Source organism: Cotesia typhae, unplaced genomic scaffold (genome assembly GCF_013202065.1).
Source record: "Cotesia typhae breed Kobodo isofemale line unplaced genomic scaffold, CoteBio_Ctyphae contig_17, whole genome shotgun sequence".
In the NCBI taxonomy this organism is placed as follows: Eukaryota; Metazoa; Arthropoda; class Insecta; order Hymenoptera; family Braconidae; genus Cotesia; species Cotesia typhae.
Genome location: NW_027423724.1, coordinates 368,966 through 388,946, shown reverse-complemented (window position 1 = coordinate 388,946; position 19,981 = coordinate 368,966). Strand labels below are relative to the sequence as shown.

Genomic DNA, 19,981 nt, shown 5'->3' with positions numbered 1-19,981 from the left:
AAAATAGACCAATGAGGAGCGCGGTTTAGCGGCAGAACGGTAGGCGCAAGAGCGAGCGAGTGGAAGCGCGACAGGCAATGAGTGCGCGCTCGCTTGCACACGTATGATATCATTGCTCAGTTATAGCGGGATGCCCGCATGCAATAATAATGATCAATGATACTCCTGTAAATAAAAAAAAACTAATATTAGAAAAATCATCCCATAGACAGCCCCATAAAATAAAAAATGTGCGATTTTTTGATAATTAAAACTCAAATTTTCGGTGTGACCGAAAAATGAAAAAAAAAAAGCCAACAGTCATATTCAATGATACCCCTGTAATTAAAAAAAAAAAAAAGAAAAGTTATAAAAGTACCCCATACACTCTGAGATACAGCCCCATAAAGCCAAAAATTTGCGATTATTTAATGATGAAATTCAAATGATCAGTGTGCACTTGAAGTTAAAAAAAAAAGCAATAAAAATAATCAGTGACACTACTGTAGACCAAAAAAATTGAAAAAAAATAAAAAACTACCCCATAGACAGGGAGATACAGCCCCGTAAAGCCGAAAATTCGCGATTATTTAATAATGAAATTCAAATGATCAGAGTGCACTTGAAGTGAAAAAAAAAAGCAATAAAAATAATCAGTGACACTACAGTAGGTGAAGAAAATTTTTAAAAATAAAAAACTACCCCATAGACAGGGAGATACAGTCCCATAAAGCCAAAAATTGTGCGATATTTCAATAATTAAAATAGAAATTTTCGACGACTACTCAAAATTTCAAATAAAAATCTAGGACTAATAGTTAACTATACCCATAACAATCAGAAAAAAATTAAAAATTACAAAAACCACCCCATAGACACTAAGATACAGCCTAATAAAGCCGAGTATTTCGGGATTATTTAACATAATATAACTCGGAATAACTCAAAGAAAATTATCTTTCTTTCCAGTTTAACGTTTTTATGAATTAAAAAATCAAAATTTTGGAATCCACCCCATAAACACCGAGAGGCAACCCCACAATGCCACAATTGTTCGATTTTTATTGATTTAAATTGAAATTCTCGGTGTCTACTCAAAATAAGTAAAAGAAAATTATTGTACTTTTTAATGTTATCTCTGTTATAAAATAATAAATCAAAATTTTAGAATCCACCCCACAGACACCGAGATACATCCCCATACAGTCGCTATTTGTCGATTTTTAATTGACTTAAATTGAAATTCTCGGTGTCCACTTAAAATAAAGAGCATAAACTCATTCCACTTTCCAATTTACTCTTTTTAATAAATGAAAATATCAAAATTCAAGAATTCACCCCATAGACCCCAAGATACGCCTCCATAAAGCCGCGATTTATCGATTTTTTGTGGATTGATATCGAAATTTTCGGTGTCATATGAAAATTTGAATTTTAATTATTGAAAAATCGCGAATTGTTGGCTTTATTTGGATGTTTGTTAGTGTCTATGCGGTGGATTTTCAAGAGTTAAGTTTTTTTATGTTTTTAAGGGTGTAATTTAAAAGTACAATAGGTTTCTCTTGTTATTGTTAAATGGACACCAAGAATTTCAATTTCAATTACTAACAAATCACAAATTAGCGGATTTATGGGGTCCTATCTCGCCGTTAATGGGGTGTTTTTTCAAATCTTATTTTTTTGCTTACAAGAGTATATCTGAAAATGAGTTTTCATACTTTTCATTTATTTTCAACGGACACCGAGAAGTAGCATTTTAATTACTAAAAAATCGGAAATTTTCAGCTTAATGGGATCATAATTCGGAGTTTGCGGGGTGGTTTTTTAAATAATAATTTTTTCGATACACAGGAGTTTAATCGATAAGTACAAAAGGTTTCTTTTGTTGATTTTCAATGGGCACCAATAATTTGAATGTTAATTTCTAAGCAATCCCGATTTTTGTGCGTTATCAAGTCATATTTCGGTATCTATGGGGTGTTTTTACAATTTTTTAAATTTGTCTGATGGTCAAAAGTACCACTGATAATTTTGATTGGTATTTTTTTTCTATTTCGAATGCACTGTGAATATTTTAATTTTTATGTTAAATAATCCCGAAATACTCGGCTTTATTAGACTGTATCTTAGTGTCTATGGGGTGGTTTTTGTAATTTTTAATTTTTTTCTGATTGTTATGGGTATAGTTAACTATTAGTCCTAGATTTTTATTTGAAATTTTGAGTAGTCGTCGAAAATTTCTATTTTAATTATTGAAATATCGCACAATTTTTGGCTTTATGGGACTGTATCTCAGAGTGTATGGGGTACTTTTATAACTTTTCTTTTTTTTTTTAATTACAGGGGTATCATTGAATATGACTGTTGGCTTTTCTTTTCCATTTTTCGGTGACACCGAAAATTTGAGTTTTAATTATCAAAAAATCGCACATTTTTTATTTTATGGGGCTGTCTATGGGATGATTTTTCTAATATTAATTTTTTTTTATTTACAGGAGTATCATTGATCATTATTATTGCATGCGGGCATCCCGCTATAACTGAGCAATGATATCACACGTGTGCAAGCGAGCGCGCACTCATTGCCTGTCGCGCTTCTACTCGCTCGCTCTTGCGCCTACCGTTCTGCCGCTAAACCGCGCTCCTCATTGGTCTATTTTCATAAATTTGTAGTAATTTTTCTATGGGTCTGATCGAAAAATGGTAAAGGACTTTTCTCCTCAGAATCCAATTTTCTACCACACCCTGTCCGGTGGCTCACGACTTCTGAGACACCCTGTATATATATATATATATATATCATATCTTATCAGCTCTAATTATATAATACATGATTTCATACACTGTTATGTTCATAGATTCACATCAGTGAAGTATACTCAACGAATTGAAAACACTTTCTCAATTTAGTCGGCCTTATGTTTTATTTTTTAGTCAACTCAATTTTCGCAGTGACTCCACTACAGAGTCAACGTATGCAGGCGTATTTACTTGTTAGCAGATTGCATAACCGAACACGAGAGGGCGTTTTATTGAAATCATAAACGATGTGCGGAGAATTTAAAAATTTCAAATAAAATACGTATGCCATGTTGATTTTACCTAACTTTTGTTAAATGTATCATGAAATAATATTTTATTAATTACATGTATGCATTTTATAGGATAACTTACTTATAAATGTTGAAACATTAAAAGGATATTCATGTATCCTGAAAAAATTTGGGGTACTCAATGACGCGCGCCAAGTACGATAAAAAAATTTTTTCTTAATTTTAAAATTTTCAACAAATTTTTTTCATATTTTTCAACATTATGACGGTTTCTTGGTATTTTTTTGTATTTAACTTTTTTTGTAGAGAATGAAAATTATTGTAACGAGTCTTATTTTTCTTTGTAAAGTGCAAATGTTATTGAGATGAGTTTTATGAACGTGGACTTGGCGCAATTTTTGACAGTGAAACTGTTTTTGTTCGGGTTTCATATCTTTTTGTTAAGTGTAATTTTTTGCTCGCCTCTTAATACATTCTTAATCTTAAAATTGATTTTTTCCCGCGTAAAATTATAAATATGTAAATAAATTAATTAATGCACGTAAAGCTATTGTCATATAAAAGGTTATTTGTTCGTTAATTTTGAAAATCAAATCCTAACAAATAAATTGAAATTCTGTTTCTCTCATAGTAGCTAGTAGCATTAAAAAAACTTAACGTGACTGACCCATGTAAACTCCTCGGTTTAAATCAATTAACTAGCTTATCAATGTGGATTTTACATTTTTTATGTATATATAGTTCAAGTTTAACATTTTTTTGAATTAAAAAAGTTGTTAATCTAGATTTAATACTCTAATACACATTAATTTAACAATAACAATAATTATTTTGGTAATGATAAACAATGACAATGATACTTTTGACATCAATTTATCATTACCGATATAATAAATTTCATTTTTATAATGATTATTATTGTTATTGTTACAATGACATTATTGTTAATAAAGGGGACAATGCATCATACGCATAATTGTAATACCTATGGCCTATAAATTACAATTATTTGAAACCCGCTCGATTGAATAACAATGTCACCTACAGGCAACAACTACAAAGTCGTAGAATGTGTACACTATCCGATGAGAAGTGCCTAAATCTTGAACTGCTGGCCTGCAGGAAGAAAGTGAAACACAAACAATCTTTAGCCTGTTGTGTATTTAGTTTAGTTAATAAATAAAATTCGATAGAAAGAATAGGTTTGAAAACCATATATAAAGTTGTTTGATAGTTAGTTCTAGAAATTTTGTATTTATAAAGTATTTTAACATTCTTAATTTCAAAATTAAATTTTTCCTGCGCAAAATTGAAAATTCATAAATGAATAAATTAATGCAGGCAAAGCTATTCTAATATGATAGGTTGTTTATATGTTAATTTTGATAATCAAATTCTAATAAAAAAATTGAAATTCTGTTTCTCTCATAGTAGCTAGTAGCATTAAAAAACTTAACGTGACTGATCCGCGTAAACTCCGCGGTTAAAAGCGATTAACTATCTTATTAATAAGGATTTTACATTTTTATTTATATACAGTAAAAATTTTAACAATTTTTTTAATTAAAAAAGTTGTAGATTTGGATTTAATACTCTAATACACATTAATTTAATAATAACAATAATTCATTCAGTAATAATAATGATAATGATATTTTTAACCTCAATTTGGTATTACCGATATAATTAATTTCAGTCTCATAATTTTTATTATTAGTGTTATTGTTATTATGACATTGTTGTAAGTAAATGACACAATACACCATGCGCATAATTGTAAGACTTTTCACCTAAAGATTACAATTATTTGAAATCCACTTGATTGGACAACAATGCCACCTATCGGCAACGACGACAAAATCATAGAATGCTACACTATCCAATGGGAATAACCTCTGTTTATGATTGTTCATGTACAAAAAAACTATGTTCCAACTTCAAATTGTTTATTTCTTGTTTAATAAACATTTTTAATTCGCTGAATATTTGTATTCGAAGTATTTGCACTGCGCATGCGTCAACTTTACGTTTAGACGTTCAGCGCGGACTTTTGAAAATTATATTGACCAGCACAGTGACTAGAGTAAGTGTATTTTTCTTGTAATTTCAATTATAGAGGTTACAGGATAAAAGGGCAACGTGTAGTTTTTAATAATTTTATAATAAGTTTTATTTTAATAAAGTATTGAAATTTTTTGTTATTTGTTATGAATTTCTTTTTTTTTTTTTTTTTAATAGTTCGTAGTATTCATGAAAATAGAATTGATGAATATAAAAAAAAAATATATACATGCATTGATTAACAATTCCCTCGATATTTTTTAAGAAATTTAAATTGAAATGAATATTTATTAGTTACTTATTTATTCACTTAATGACAATGATATTGGCTGACGTCTAACAATTTTTTTTTAATTATTTGAATTAATTAAATAGTAATTCCTAAAAAATTACACTCTTAAATTTTTTAATTTTTTACACATGAGATGTGCTTGTCACTATAATTTTCAAAAGACCGCGCTAAAAGTCTATATCCGTAAAGTTGACGCATGCGCAGTGCAAATATTTAGAATGCATACATACGGCTAATTTAAAATGTTAATTAAACAACAAATAAACAATGTGAAGTAGGAACAAATCTTAAATATACATGAACAATCAAGAATAGAGGTATGATAACTCAAATTGCTACCAAAATATTAAAAAATGCGACAGGGGGGCTAACTTAATGGTACATTATTAATAAATTCTTTTTAAAATAAATCAATGGAGAACGAACAAATGTTGATAGTGAATAATAAAGAACAAACGAAAAGCTGAAAACGTGATAGAAAAAAAAATCAAAAATTAAAAAAAAAAAAATTTGGGGTTCTAACTTCAGTGAGCTATCCCGTGGAATCTACAGTTTATGTAGAAATAATTCCAGTGCAGTCTGGTGGCTGTAGATGCAAGCTGTGAATTAACTTTTTTAACTGTAGTTGCGTATCTATAGGAGGATTACTACACATTTTTATTTTATCTAGTCTGTGGCATGTCACTTTTTACATAAAAAAAAATGTCAGGATCGAAATTCGTAAGCGCGCTATAGTATGTGCTGATAAAATTAAATAATTTTATGTGAATTAATTATTATAATTGATTATAATTAATTAATATCAGTAAAATAGAGTATGACTTACTTTTATAATATATCATTTTGGAAAAAGGAGTACCATATAATTAAATAAAATTTTGCAACCTCGAAATACCATTCTGCTTACAGTAAACACAGTCGGTAGTCTGGCGCTCCGTTTACAACGGAATTTTTGAACGGAACTTGGCGCCAGATTCTACCGAATCTGTGGATCTCAAGTAGCAGTGATGTCTTCAAAAATCAAGTTTTTGACTATTCGCTAAATTTAAACAGTTGATACATTATAAAATTGATAGATTAAATTTGTTGATCACAGTACTTGTACAGTAATTAAAAAATTTAAATTGAGATGATAGTCGAATCAGTTTAAAAGTTTTTTGAAAGAAAGTGAATTTGAAATGTTATTTTTGCAATATTATTCTAAAATTTAGGTTGAAAACTATGCACTTACACTTAATATTATTATTTTTAAGATGTAAATCTCTTCGAGTTGGATCGTGAGCCCCGTTTTTCGGAGTGATGTCTTTTCCTAAATTATAACCTTTCGATCTATTATTTAATTAACGGCGGATCTAAGTATCTGCCGGCGTCGTTACTCTGTTCACGAACTCATAACAAAAGATTGTTAATCATAAAATGTAGTTATAAGTGAATAGTTACTAAGTGAAATATTGAGTATTGAGTGCGTCTCGCCCGTGGAGCTAAATATTGAATAAACATTAAAACTCTGAATATCGTGGGATCCATCATTTCTAAGATTAGTTCCTGAACCTCTTTCACTACATCGATCTCATCCACGAGAGAAGGAAGAGAAACCAATCCAGGATCTACCGATCGGCAGTTCTAATTCAAATCAACGATAAAATTCATAAAGGAAGATCGTAAGCTCAGTTTCTGTTATCGACTTCTCTTTAAATTCGCTGTTGGGAACCCCTGGTTACCAGGAGATGTTCGAAATTGAAACGGAAGGACTCTGTTACCAAAGTCTACTCGTTCTCTTTTATTTATTTAGGGTGCCACTGGATTTTTAGACACAGTATCCAGAAACTGGACTAGAGCATAGAGTAAGTTCTGCTGAGTCGTGAGAGATTGCTAGGAAAGAAACCAAAATTATCAGAGAAATTCATCTTACAAGAAATTTTATTTAACCCACCACATTATAATAATATTCCCCTTACAATTAATTAACACTTACTTCTAAATCCTATTCCCGTTTAGACGACGGTTTCCTATCATAGTTCCTAATCCCGATGATACCCTCTTATAGAGCGACCATACCGCAGTTTCTAATTATTTTCCACCACTTTCCAATTTTCCATAATTTTCCATTTTCCATATTTCATAATTTTCCATGGTTTCATAGTTTTATAGTTTTATAGTTTCATAATTCCATCATTTTCCACACGCACCCACAATGTAGTTATTATCATTCAAACACACTAATTAATATTTCCATACTTTATTATTTATTTTTCTAAGATAATTATTTACTTTTATTTTTCAAATTAAAATTCAATTTACTAATTGTCTACAACCAAATTATTCATTCATTCCTAATCCAAATTCCTATAGCGATTAATTTCCTTATTAAAATTCTTATCTAATTCGCTGCCGTAGTCTTAATAATACAACAATAAATATTTAATACTAAGCGGTCTTCGTATCTTGTATTAATAGATTAAAATCTGACAACAGAGGTCTTAATAATCTGTCGAAACAATATTCCTTACGCCCTAGTATCTTACAAATTTATTTTCCCTTTGTCAATTTTATTTTCGCCAAATTTTATTACATGATTTTACTTAATTACTTTCATTAACATTGATTTAGTTTCATTTTATAAATTATTTTCTTCGAATTTCACTTTGCCGAATTTTGTAATTTATTTTATTTACTTGAATTGTTTTAATCTTGTCCAAATTAATTTTGTGAGAGTTTACTTATTAATTTATTTAAATTTAATCTCTGAATAATGAACTTGTCAATTGATTTTATTTTATTTAATTTTGACGAAATTAGTTTATTTGTCTCTGAATAACTGAGTTTATTATATTTTTACTAAATTACTTTATTTTACTTTCTTTGTGTTGCTTGAAACTTAGAATTTATTTTATTTTAATTTTGGAGATTAAATTCACTTTATAATGCTATGACATTTTTAGTCTCGACCTTGTATGTCTTTTACCCATCGTTTTAGCTCGAGACAAGATAGCTGACGCTCTCCCGAACTTTTGTCGAATTTTTCTTCAAGTGAAATTTTCAAATGATTTATTTTCTACTTTTAACTAAACGATTTTTAACAATAATGCTAACAATTATTTTCTGATTCTAATTTTACTTTTGTTTTATCTTACACAATCAAAATTTGTTCTAAATTATTTATATGTTGATATTAATTAATTTTGCTTCTAATGATTTTACTAAAATATTCTGCTGAAACTATTTCAATGATTTTAATTGACACAAAATTAACTGATTTTACTCAAACTCAATTACCAGAGATCAAATTTTCACGTGACAGATTGTTAAGAATTCGGATTGATCAACTTAGAAATGTTATGAAAAATCGTCTGGCACTTTATTAACGCATGAGATTTTCTTATCTTTATTAGTTCAATTTTTTACACGTAATTAATATTTTAGAAAATTAATATCTTACCTGCATCTGTGTCAACTGCTGAATAAACTGTACCATACACGCCTTTGTTCATTAAACGATCCAGTCGAAATCGATCACCGGCATCTTTGATGTCATTGAAAATGCGGGAAATATTGTTATAAGACATAGTTTCTGAACTTGTAGAATTCTCTCTTAAGTATCGATTACGATGATTTTCGTGAAAGTTATTTCTTTTATGATACCTGTGAAATTGTAGAAAAAAAATTTAGAGAATGGTATTTAAAAGCCTTGTATAAATCATGCATCAAGTTAATGTGAATCTATCATTCAGCTAGTATTTTAGTCTTTCAACAATCGATGGGGTCAGTTATTGAGAGTCGCTACGGGATTAGATGATTCAATTCTTCTAGTCAATTGCTGAGTCTTGAGCTATCACGTAAGGGGGTATACTGGAATTCCAAGTGGTCAAAGTATTTTGATGTTTAATTGCTGTTACGTTCTGGGAAAATTAAAAGTTTTTTTGTAAATCGTCCGGTTTTAACCTCATTAGGAAGTCGATAGGTTCCAGGTGGGTCATGTCACTGATTTCTCCGCGAAGTACTTCATAGTATTTATATTTATAAGCTTTTTATATTACTTTAAATAAACTTGCGCTGGGTTAAGGTGCTGATCTCAACCCTGAGTTGAGGTTTTTATAAATTTTCATTTTAATTGATTGTTAATTAAATAGATTTATTGAAAAGTAATTGGCAAGTTCAACCTTGGATCAGCAGAGATTGCTCGTCCGATAAGTCCTCGGACTGACACCTCCAGATGAATGCATCCCGAGTGATTATAACAATGAGTTTTTATAATGGTATTCTTAGCAAAGTTGCATCTCAGGTTGCTCTATGAGAACATTAACGCAGTTAAAATTCCACATCGTAGACTGGTTAGTCTATTGGGCTGCGTTGACATTGGACAAATCTACAGATTCGGTAGAATCTGGTGCCAAGTTCCGTTCATTCCGTTGTAAACGGAGTGCCAGACTACCGAATGTGTTTACCGTAAGCAGAACGATATTTTTAGGTTGTAAAATTTTATTAATTTTACATAACTTTTTTTTCTCCAATATTACTCTATAATTATACATTATATGTTATATTATCAATATTAATTGATAATGGTCATTGAAAATAATAAATTCTATTTAAAATTAATTAAATTCTCTAGCATAAACTATAGCGACCCAGATTTTTAGATTTTGAACTTTTTTCTTATGGAGAAAGTGACATGCCACAGACTAAATAATTCGAGAATGTATGGTAACTCTCCACTAGATGGGAGACTACAGTTAAAAAAAAAAGTTATGAGCTTGCGTCGATGCTCACTAGGGCTCGTCAATGTTACTCTAACACAAACTGTAGTTAGAAAGTTCGAAATCGAAAATAAAAGAAATAGTAACAATCATCACCAATATTACAAAAACCATGAAAATTTATTTTACGATTTTATAAAATATAAATATTATGATTGATAATTTGTCTATCAATCTAAACCAAAGGATATACTTGATGGAATTTTATTAATGCTTATTAGTTACTCTACGAGAAATAAAAGTTTAACGTGATTTTATTGTTACAATGGTATGAGCACTAATTTTCCGCGGCAAAAGTACATAATTTGAATTGAAAATTTTTTCAATCACATAAAATGTTGAAATTTTTTTTTAAAAATGAAATCTCTAGAATTTACTATCTATCAACTTTACATATGAATTTTTTTAAATTAACTTTTTTTTAAATTAAGTTCTATTCATTAACTAGAGTCAATATCTACAAGAGCTCACATTGTTTGGATTTGGTTTCTATGTAATAGTCAGCTGATCATTGCCTTAGTAATTCTGTTCGAGTGTTCTACAGACATAGGTGGCACTGCTATACTGCGACCAAACTGCGCGGACATTCAAAACGACAATATTCTGTACATAATGCTTATATTCATTATGAGTTTGATGAATCGTATTATTTACTAACAACATAATTATGATAATAATAATAATATGTAATAAAAATAATCATGCTAATAATAACAATAAAAATGAAGATAATACTGATAGTTATTATAATGATAACAATAGATTGATGTTAAAAATAATTGCATTCATAATATTGAACAATACGATTATTTTATTAAATTATTAAGGATTGTGGTATTAAATCCAAATTCACAATTTCCTAAATTACAAAAAATATAAAAAGTTTTTCCTACGATTTTATAAAATATAAATATTATGATTGATAATTCAAGTCTACCAATCTCATCCAAAAGATATACGCGACTAATTTTCATGAAATTTTATCGATGCTACTAGTTTCTTTACGGAAAATAAAAGTTTAATTTATTTTTATAATAATTTTATGAACATTTCATATCCGTGGGAAAAGTACAAACTTTAAATTAAGAATGTAAAAAAATTTCTTATGAATACAAAAAAATTGACAGAGTAAACTACTAACTAAACTATCCAACAACCTTCTATGCGTATGTTGTTAAACATATTGTTCTAATTTAATTTAATTTATTAACCAGACTAAATAGATAATACGCTAAACATTGTTTGAGTTTTACTTTCTTCGGATATACCAGCTGTTCAGGGTCTCGAGAATTCTCATTAAGCAGTGTGTACATTAGGGTGGGTCAAAAAAATCGAATAATTTATTTTTGATTTTATACTCTGAAAAATAGGTTCGTAGACACCTAAAAAGAATTCTCTCCAAGTATAAGCTCTTAATTATAACGGGAAGGTCCTCCGCTTTGCGGGTTTCTATTTTTTTCGAATAATCAGATAAAAAAATTTATATCTCGCTTCCAACTGCTTGGAAAAATATTCCGTGGCATAGATTTTGTGAGAAATTGAATGCTTTACAAAAAAGGTCTCTTATGACTTTTTCAAAAACTCAACCGATTAAAAGATATTCATAGTTGAAGTTTGGCTATTTTAAGGAAAATATTCGTTTTTATTATGAATTTTATAAGTCGATGAAAAAAATTATTTCGGATTGCGGAACTCATGATTTTGTAGGAAATTTACTGCTCTACAAAAATGGTCTCTTATGATTTTTTGATTAAGTGAAGCCGTTACGAGATATTCATCGTCAAACATTAACGAATATCAATATTTCCAGTTTTTGATCAATAATTCGATAAATTTTAATTTAAACTATGAGTTTCAGGAAAATTTACATAAATTTGAGTTTCGATCGATAAAGAAATGTTATAATAAGTTAGATAAAGAATTATTGGAATTATCATTGATTTTCCTTGGAGAAATGCCTCAAGAAAAGATTTCTTTCAAACGTCCTGGTGCTGTTCATCATGCTAGATGGATGGCTAAGGCCATTTATAGTTTGAAAATGTATCTATTCAGAGATGAATTCAAACTCTCTCAGAAAGAATTGCATGGTCTTCGTCATTTCTGTATTTTTATAGTCACATTGTATTTAAAAGCTTGGTTTTCATCAACTTCTGCAACAACTGCTGCTTATCATGACTTGCAGTTTATGAAAAATTTATTGGAGTACAAACATATCAATCCTTTGATTTCTTCAGCTACGTGTGAAAAAATGATTTCGCACTTATGGTATTTGAGCGATGAACTTGCCATTTTATCACTGTTTGACGATGGCGTTCCATTAGAAGTAAAAAAAAGTATTGTTGAAGCTGTTAATACTCGTGAAGGTACAGATTCTAAAGCTAAAAGATTTGTAATTGCTAAAAAGATTTGAATTCATTGGCGCAGAGAACTCTGAGTGACTTTGTGTCTAAAAAGTCATTAAATCTTTTCAAAATCTTCGATCTACCGTATGACTTTCTTGATGTCGATGTTGAATTATGGCCTACTAATGAGAGTTATCTCGAAAATAAAGAATACTTTCAACAACTAAAAGTTGTCAATGATTCAGCAGAGCGAGCTGTTGCATTAGTCAGTGAATATAATCAATGCTTGACAAAAATGAAGAACAATTCCAGTACTTATTGCAAGTTGTCAAAGAACATCAAAAAACATTCCCAAATTGTAATAAAAGAAATTATTTATAGTAATAGCGTACTGTTATGTTAAAAATATAGACAATTATATTGCAATTGATAATTCAATAAAAAATTTATCTATAAAAAAGTTAAATACTGGTTGTTTCTTACTTGATTCAATACTTTTCATATTAAATTTGACAAAGAAATATGTCATTCACTTCAAATTAAACTAATCATTGGCTATATGTCGAAAAAATGCTCTAATTTCTTGTTTTAATGCAATCAAACAAGCTCAAGACTGAAAACAATATTAAAAAAATTGTTTATAACATTTCTTTATCGATCGAAACTCAAATTTATGTAAATTTTCCTGAAACTCATAGTTTAAATTAAAATTTATCGAATTATTGATCAAAAACTGGAAATATTGATATTCGTTAATGTTTGACGATGAATATCTCGTAACGGCTTCACTTAATCAAAAATCATAAGAGACCATTTTTGTAGAGCAGTAAATTTCCTACAAAATCATGAGTTCCGCAATCCGAAATAATTTTTTTCATCGACTTATAAAATTCATAATAAAAACGAATATTTTCCTTAAAATAGCCAAACTTCAACTATGAATATCTTTTAATCGGTTGAGTTTTTGAAAAAGTCATAAGAGACCTTTTTTGTAAAGCATTCAATTTCTCACAAAATCTATGCCACGGAATATTTTTCCAAGCAGTTGGAAGCGAGATATAAATTTTTTTATCTGATTATTCGAAAAAAATAGAAACCCGCAAAGCGGAGGACCTTCCCGTTATAATTAAGAGCTTATACTTGGAGAGAATTCTTTTTAGGTGTCTACGAACCTATTTTTCAGAGTATAAAGTCAAAAATAAATTATTCGATTTTTTTGACCCACCCTAGTGTACATTCTATGATCTTTTGGTCATTTCCTGTAGATGGCATTGTTATTCGATTGAGCGGGTTTCAAATAATCATAATTTTTAGATAATTCGTATTGTAATTATGCGTTTGATGCATTGTCTTATTTACTAGCAACAATATCATAATAATAATAAATGATAATTTAGGAGCTGATTTTTAAAATGGTATCTTTTCATTTTTGATTAATCGAGACACAGAACTGATTATCTCCAATTCTAAATATTTTTATTGAACTTTTTAATTTTGCTATAAAGTGCTATCGGTTATGAAGCTACAATTTGATTTTGATTTAGGAATCTTCATAATTCTTGAAGTAATAAATATTTAAGAATTCAAAAACTGCTTTTTTAAAATATGAAAAGATTCCCTTTTGAAAATCAGCTCCTCAATTGTAATCATATCATAATAACAAATAAAAATAATAATAGTAATATTTATAATAATGGTAATATCGACAAAACCAAAAGTAATAATAGTTATAATACTAAAATTATAATATCGACAAAGCTAAAAATAATAATAGTTACAATATATTAAAAGTAATTATATCGGTAATAATAAATTGATGTTACAAATAATAGTAATATTAATATTTATTATTATTATTATTATTAAGTTTTAAACATCATAAAATTAATAACAGTAATAATAATAATAATAACAACACCAATGATGGCAATACCACAACTAATTACAATCTGCTTATTAATTTGAGTAGTGTTTATAACTGGTCAAAACTAGTGGAAATTCAGGACCCTGATAATTTCTTCATTACACTTACTGATAGTATTAAATCACTAGTTAATAATGCCAAAAGCAAGCCTAGAAATGTCCACAATAAAAATAAACCGCGAAATCAATGGATCACTAATGGTCTCATGATCTCATGTAAGACTAAGGAGAATCTTTACTATATGTGGGGATTGAATAAAAATAATGTGGAACGTGAAATTCAGTATAAATCCTATTGTAAAATTCTCAATAAAGCAATTAAATTAGCTAAATGTAATTTTGAAGCGAGAAAAGTAAAAAACTATCATAATGATAGTAAAAAATTATGGAATTATGTGAACAGTAAGCTAGGGAAAAACTCTGTAAATAAGGATATTGATTTCTTAATTAATAATAATGATAAAATTGTTGCTGATAAGAAGGATATTGCAGATAATTTTATAGATTTTTTTAGTAATGTTGGAAATAAACTTGCGAACAATCTTAGTTATCTAGAAGAAGTAAATATTGAAAGAACTGTAGAACCCAACTGTAATAGTATTTTCTTATCGCCAACAAATCAGACTGAAATTGAAAAAATTATTAATGAAATGAAAGAGAAATCAGGTGGAGTAGATAATATTCATAGTAAAGTATTAAAGTGCATTGCCAAAGATATTAGTTTACCTTTAGAATATATTTTTAATTTATGTATTAGTAATGCAATCCGGCCTAACGCGCTGAAAAAAGCTGATATAATACCAATTTTCAAATCTGGCAATAAACACCTGGCAACTAATTACAGGCCAATATCACTGATATCTAATTTAGCTAAAATATTTGAAAAAGTAATTTATGTAAGATTGTACGAATTTTCTATAAGTAATAACTTGATCTCAGATAAACAGTTTGGATTCATGAAGAACAGAGGCACTGATGATGCTCTAGCTTTTGCTTCTAGTTTTATATACGATAATTTAGATAAGAATCGTGCATCAGTACTGGTTTTCTTGGATCTAGCCAAAACTTTTGATACAGTAAATCATAAAATTTTGTTAGATAAATTGTGGCGTAAAGGAATCAGAGGTCTACCTCATAAATTGATTGTAGATTGTCTAACAGGTAGAGAACAATGTGTGAAATTAAATAATTGTTCTAGTGATTATAGATTAGTAAAAATTGGTGTTCCTCAAGGGACTATCTTAGGGCCTCTTCTCTTTATAATGTACATAAATGATATATTTAGTATTCTACCTCCTAAAGCGCTTGTATCATATGCTGATGATACAGTAGTTCTGTGTAGTGGATGTAATTGGTTGGTCGTTGCTGACCGTTTAACTGACTGGTTAAATAAGCTAGACCATTGGTTAAAAGGCAATCAGCTAACGCTGAATGTTGATAAATCTACTTTTATTAATTTTGGTTGTTCTACGGACAGTGTACCTAGTAATTTTCATTTGTTCATTAAAGATAGAGAGTTGAAAAGAGTTAAAAGTTGTAAATATTTGGGGATAGTTTTTGATTGCCATATGAAATGGAACATACATATTTCCAAACTAATGAAAAAAGTCAAGTACTTTACCTTCCTCTTTTATAAATTAAGTAATTGGTTAAACCCATCGATACAGAAAATTATTTATCATGGTCTTTTTGAAAGTGTTATAAACTATGGAATTATTGCATGGGGTGGTGCCTATGAGAACGCTTTAAAACCGATTGTAAATCTGCAAAATAAATTGTTAAACAAAATGAAAATTACGGATGATTTGTTAAGACCACTGAAGATTAAACAATCTTTTATTATCCAAGCTTTAAATCATTACTTTTATGATTGTCAGAAATTATATTTTGAGAGAATAACTAATACCAGGTCTAAACTGATAACTCTTCCAAAAGTTAATAGAACAATAAGTACCAAAAATGCAAATTACATAGCAATAAAATACTTCAATCGACTTCCAAATAATTTGAAAGAACTAAATTATAATAAAAGATTAAGAAAACGTATTGCGAGATGGATTAGTTCAATTAAACTTTAATTAATACTAATCGATATTTTGTGAAAAATTAGTAAAATTATTCTTAAGTTACTTTGTATACTACTGACTAAGTTACTCTAATATTTTGTATAAATTTTTATAAATGTATTATATTCCTTCTGGTGTCTATGCACAGGTGCTTTATGCATCTCTATAGAATATTTTTAACAGAAGTAAATGTTATTATTATTATTATATCCTAATGGCTATTATTATTATTATTATTATATCCTAATGGCTATTATCCTAATAAGAAGTATAATTTTGAATTTGATGTATTTGTATGCAGTATTTAACTTAACATGTAATATTCATAAATAAATATTACTATAATAATTATTGTTATTATTTAATTATTGTGCATTGACGTATTTAATCTAAATTAACAATTTTTTTTATTAAAAAAAAAGCGTTAAAAATTTCTTTATGTATATAAAAATTTAAAATTCCCATTGATCATCTGGTTTATTGATTAAAACTGAAGATTAAACGATTCTTAGTCATATTAAGTTTTTTAATGCTACTAGTACTATAAAAAAAAAAAAAACTAATTTTTTGATCACGATTTAAGCTCTTTAATTAACGAACATACGACCTTTTATATAATAATATCTTTGCCTGCAATAATCCATTTATTTGTGACTTTTTAATTTTGCGCGGGAAAAGTACAAACCTTAAATTAATAATGTTAAAATTTTTATATGAATACAAAATTTTTCGTATAAACTACTAAATATTCTTATATGTCTATATTCTCAAACATTTTTTTCTTATTGAATTTTATTTATTACCTAAACTAAACACAGAACAATCTAAGCATTGTTTGAGTTCTACTTTCTTCGGATTAGTAGCTGTTCAAGGTCTAGAAAATTTTCATTGGACGGTGTACATATTTTATGATCTCTTGGTCATTGCCTGTAGGTGGCACTATTATTCAATTGAGCGGGTTTCAAATAATTATAATTTTTAGATGATACCGAATATAATTATGCGTTTGATGCATTTAGTTATTCAGTAACAACAGTTTCACTAAATATTTTGAGAATGCATAATAATCCTTTACTAGACGGGAGACTAAAGCTAAAAAAAGATATTTCGCAGCTTGCACGTACACCCGTCAGGGGCTGCGCTGGAAATATTTTTACATCAACTGTAGCTTCAAGAGGATAATTTGCTATGAAAAATACAGCCATTTCAAGATTTAGGTTGGTAACGTAGAAAAGTGAAGTAAAATCTTAGAGAGACTCTCACAGATGTTAATAGAATAAAGTGTCGTTGCTGTACTTATTTTGTTATTTATTGAGTTTTCAATTCGAGTAGAACAGTATTACATTTGGACAATAAACTTTTTAAATGACAAAATATATCAAAATAAATTCTTTCAAAAGAAATTCTTTCTTTTTCTTAAATTTCTATTATAACAGTAGTTCATACCTTATTTTCCTAATATTAATTAAATGAAAAAATATGAAAAAATTGTTTAGTTCTATGAATCAGAATTATTTCGGTTCAGACAGCGTTGAATATAACTGCTTAAATTTTGTCCCTATTATAATTTTTTATTTAGATATCTCTGCATAGGAACACTTTTTAACAAGAAATCTAATTTCTAATGTTTCATATTTTTGATAACAATAATACTAATTATAATACTAAAAGTAATAATATCGGTAATAATAAATTGATGTTAAAATGACAGCAATAATAATATTTATCATTATCATTATTATTACTAAAATAATTGTTTGTTATTTTCATTGAATTAATGTGTATTGCAGTATTAAATCTAAATTAAAATTTTTTCTTATTAAGAAAATGTCAAAATTCTCTTTGTATATATAAGAAATGTATAATTTCCATCGATAATTTAAGTTATCGATTTAAACCGGAGGTGTTTACGCGGATTAGTCAGTTTAAATTTTTTAATACCACTAGCTAATATGAGAAAAGAAAACTTTAATTTTTTTTATCAGAATTTGAGCTGTAAAATCAAAGAACGAACGACTTTTCATATGATTATAGCTTTGCCTGAAAAAATTCATTTATTTATGAATTTTTAATATTGCGCGGGAAAAGTTTACGTTTGAAATTAAAAATGTAAAAGTATCTTATGAAACAAAAAATTTTATAGAACAAATTATCATACAACCTCCCATGTTTATGTTTGAAACATATTTTTTTAATTAAATTTTATTTGTTAACCAGTTTAAACACACAAACATTGTTTGAGTTTTACTTTCTTCAGATAAACCAGATGTTCAGTGTCTGGGGAATTCTCATTAAAAATTGTGAACATTCTGTGATCTTATGGTTATTGCCTGTAGGTAGCACTGTCATCCAATTGAGCGGGTTTCAAATAATCTTAATCTCTTGATAATACGAAACATGACTATGCGTTTAATATATTGCGTCATTTACTAACAACAATATCATAATAACAATAAATAATATTGGTAACCATAATAAAAATAACAATAATAGTAATTATAATACTGAAAGTATTAATATCGGTAATAATAAATTGATGTTAAAAATGAAAGCAATAATAATGTTTATCATTATCATTATTATTACTAAAATGATTGTTGTTATTAATAAATCCGAACAAAAACAGTTTCACTGTAAAAATTGCGCCAAGTCTACGTTCATAAAACTCATTTCAATAACGTTTGCACTTTACAAAAAAATAAGACTCGATATAATAATTGTCATTCTCTACAAAAAAAGTGAAATACAAAAAATACCAAGAAACTGTCATAATGTTAAAAAAATTGAAAGAAAATTTGTTGAAAATTTAAAAATTAAAAAAAAATTTTTTTATCGTACTTGGCGCGCGTCATTGAGTACCCCAAATTTTTTCAGGATAAATAAACATCCTTTTAATGATTAAAAATTTATAATTAAGTCCACCTATAAAATGCATGAATTTAATTAATCAACTAATATTATTTAATAATAAGTTTTACAAAATTTAGGTAAAATCGACATGTCATACGTATGTTATTTGAAATTTTTTAATCTTCCAGACATCATTTATGATTTTACTAAAACGCTCTCTCATGTTTGGTTATGAAAACTACTTCAAAGTGGATACAATTGAGTGCTCTAGAAAAGAAAACATATGGCCGACTAAATCGAGAAAATGCGGTGTGATTGCCAATCAAAATGTGTTAATTACAATTAAACTAAGAAATATCAAGTTTCTTCATTGAAGCTTAATGGCAGAGCTGAAAAAAATTGAATCCAAAAATTTTATATAATTTCAGATGATTTCACCACACCACCATATTGATAGTTATGTCCACTAAACATTTAAAAAAAAATTTAAAAACGGATTTTTTCACAGAAACTCATAATTAATCGAGTAAGCAGTGTTTTTAATGAGTTGAGTATGCTTGACTAATGTAAATTTATAAGTATAAGAATGTATGAAATCATATATTATGTAATTAGAGCTGATCAGCTCGAATATGTATAACTATACATAATTACATAA

The 19,981-nt window shown here is 28.0% G+C and overlaps 1 protein-coding gene across 1 annotated transcript in view; it reads right to left on the bottom strand.

The window, feature by feature from the left end:
• Positions 1 to 8,951, bottom strand: part of Ninac (STKc_myosinIII_N_like and MYSc_Myo21 domain-containing protein ninaC) — a 1,002,000-nt gene extending 993,049 nt beyond the window's left edge. The window contains 1 exon segment of the mRNA XM_074259010.1: positions 8,825 to 8,951. Within this exon segment, the coding sequence (XP_074115111.1) occupies positions 8,825 to 8,951 (127 nt within the window).
• Between the last annotated feature and the right edge of the window lie 11,030 nt (positions 8,952 to 19,981).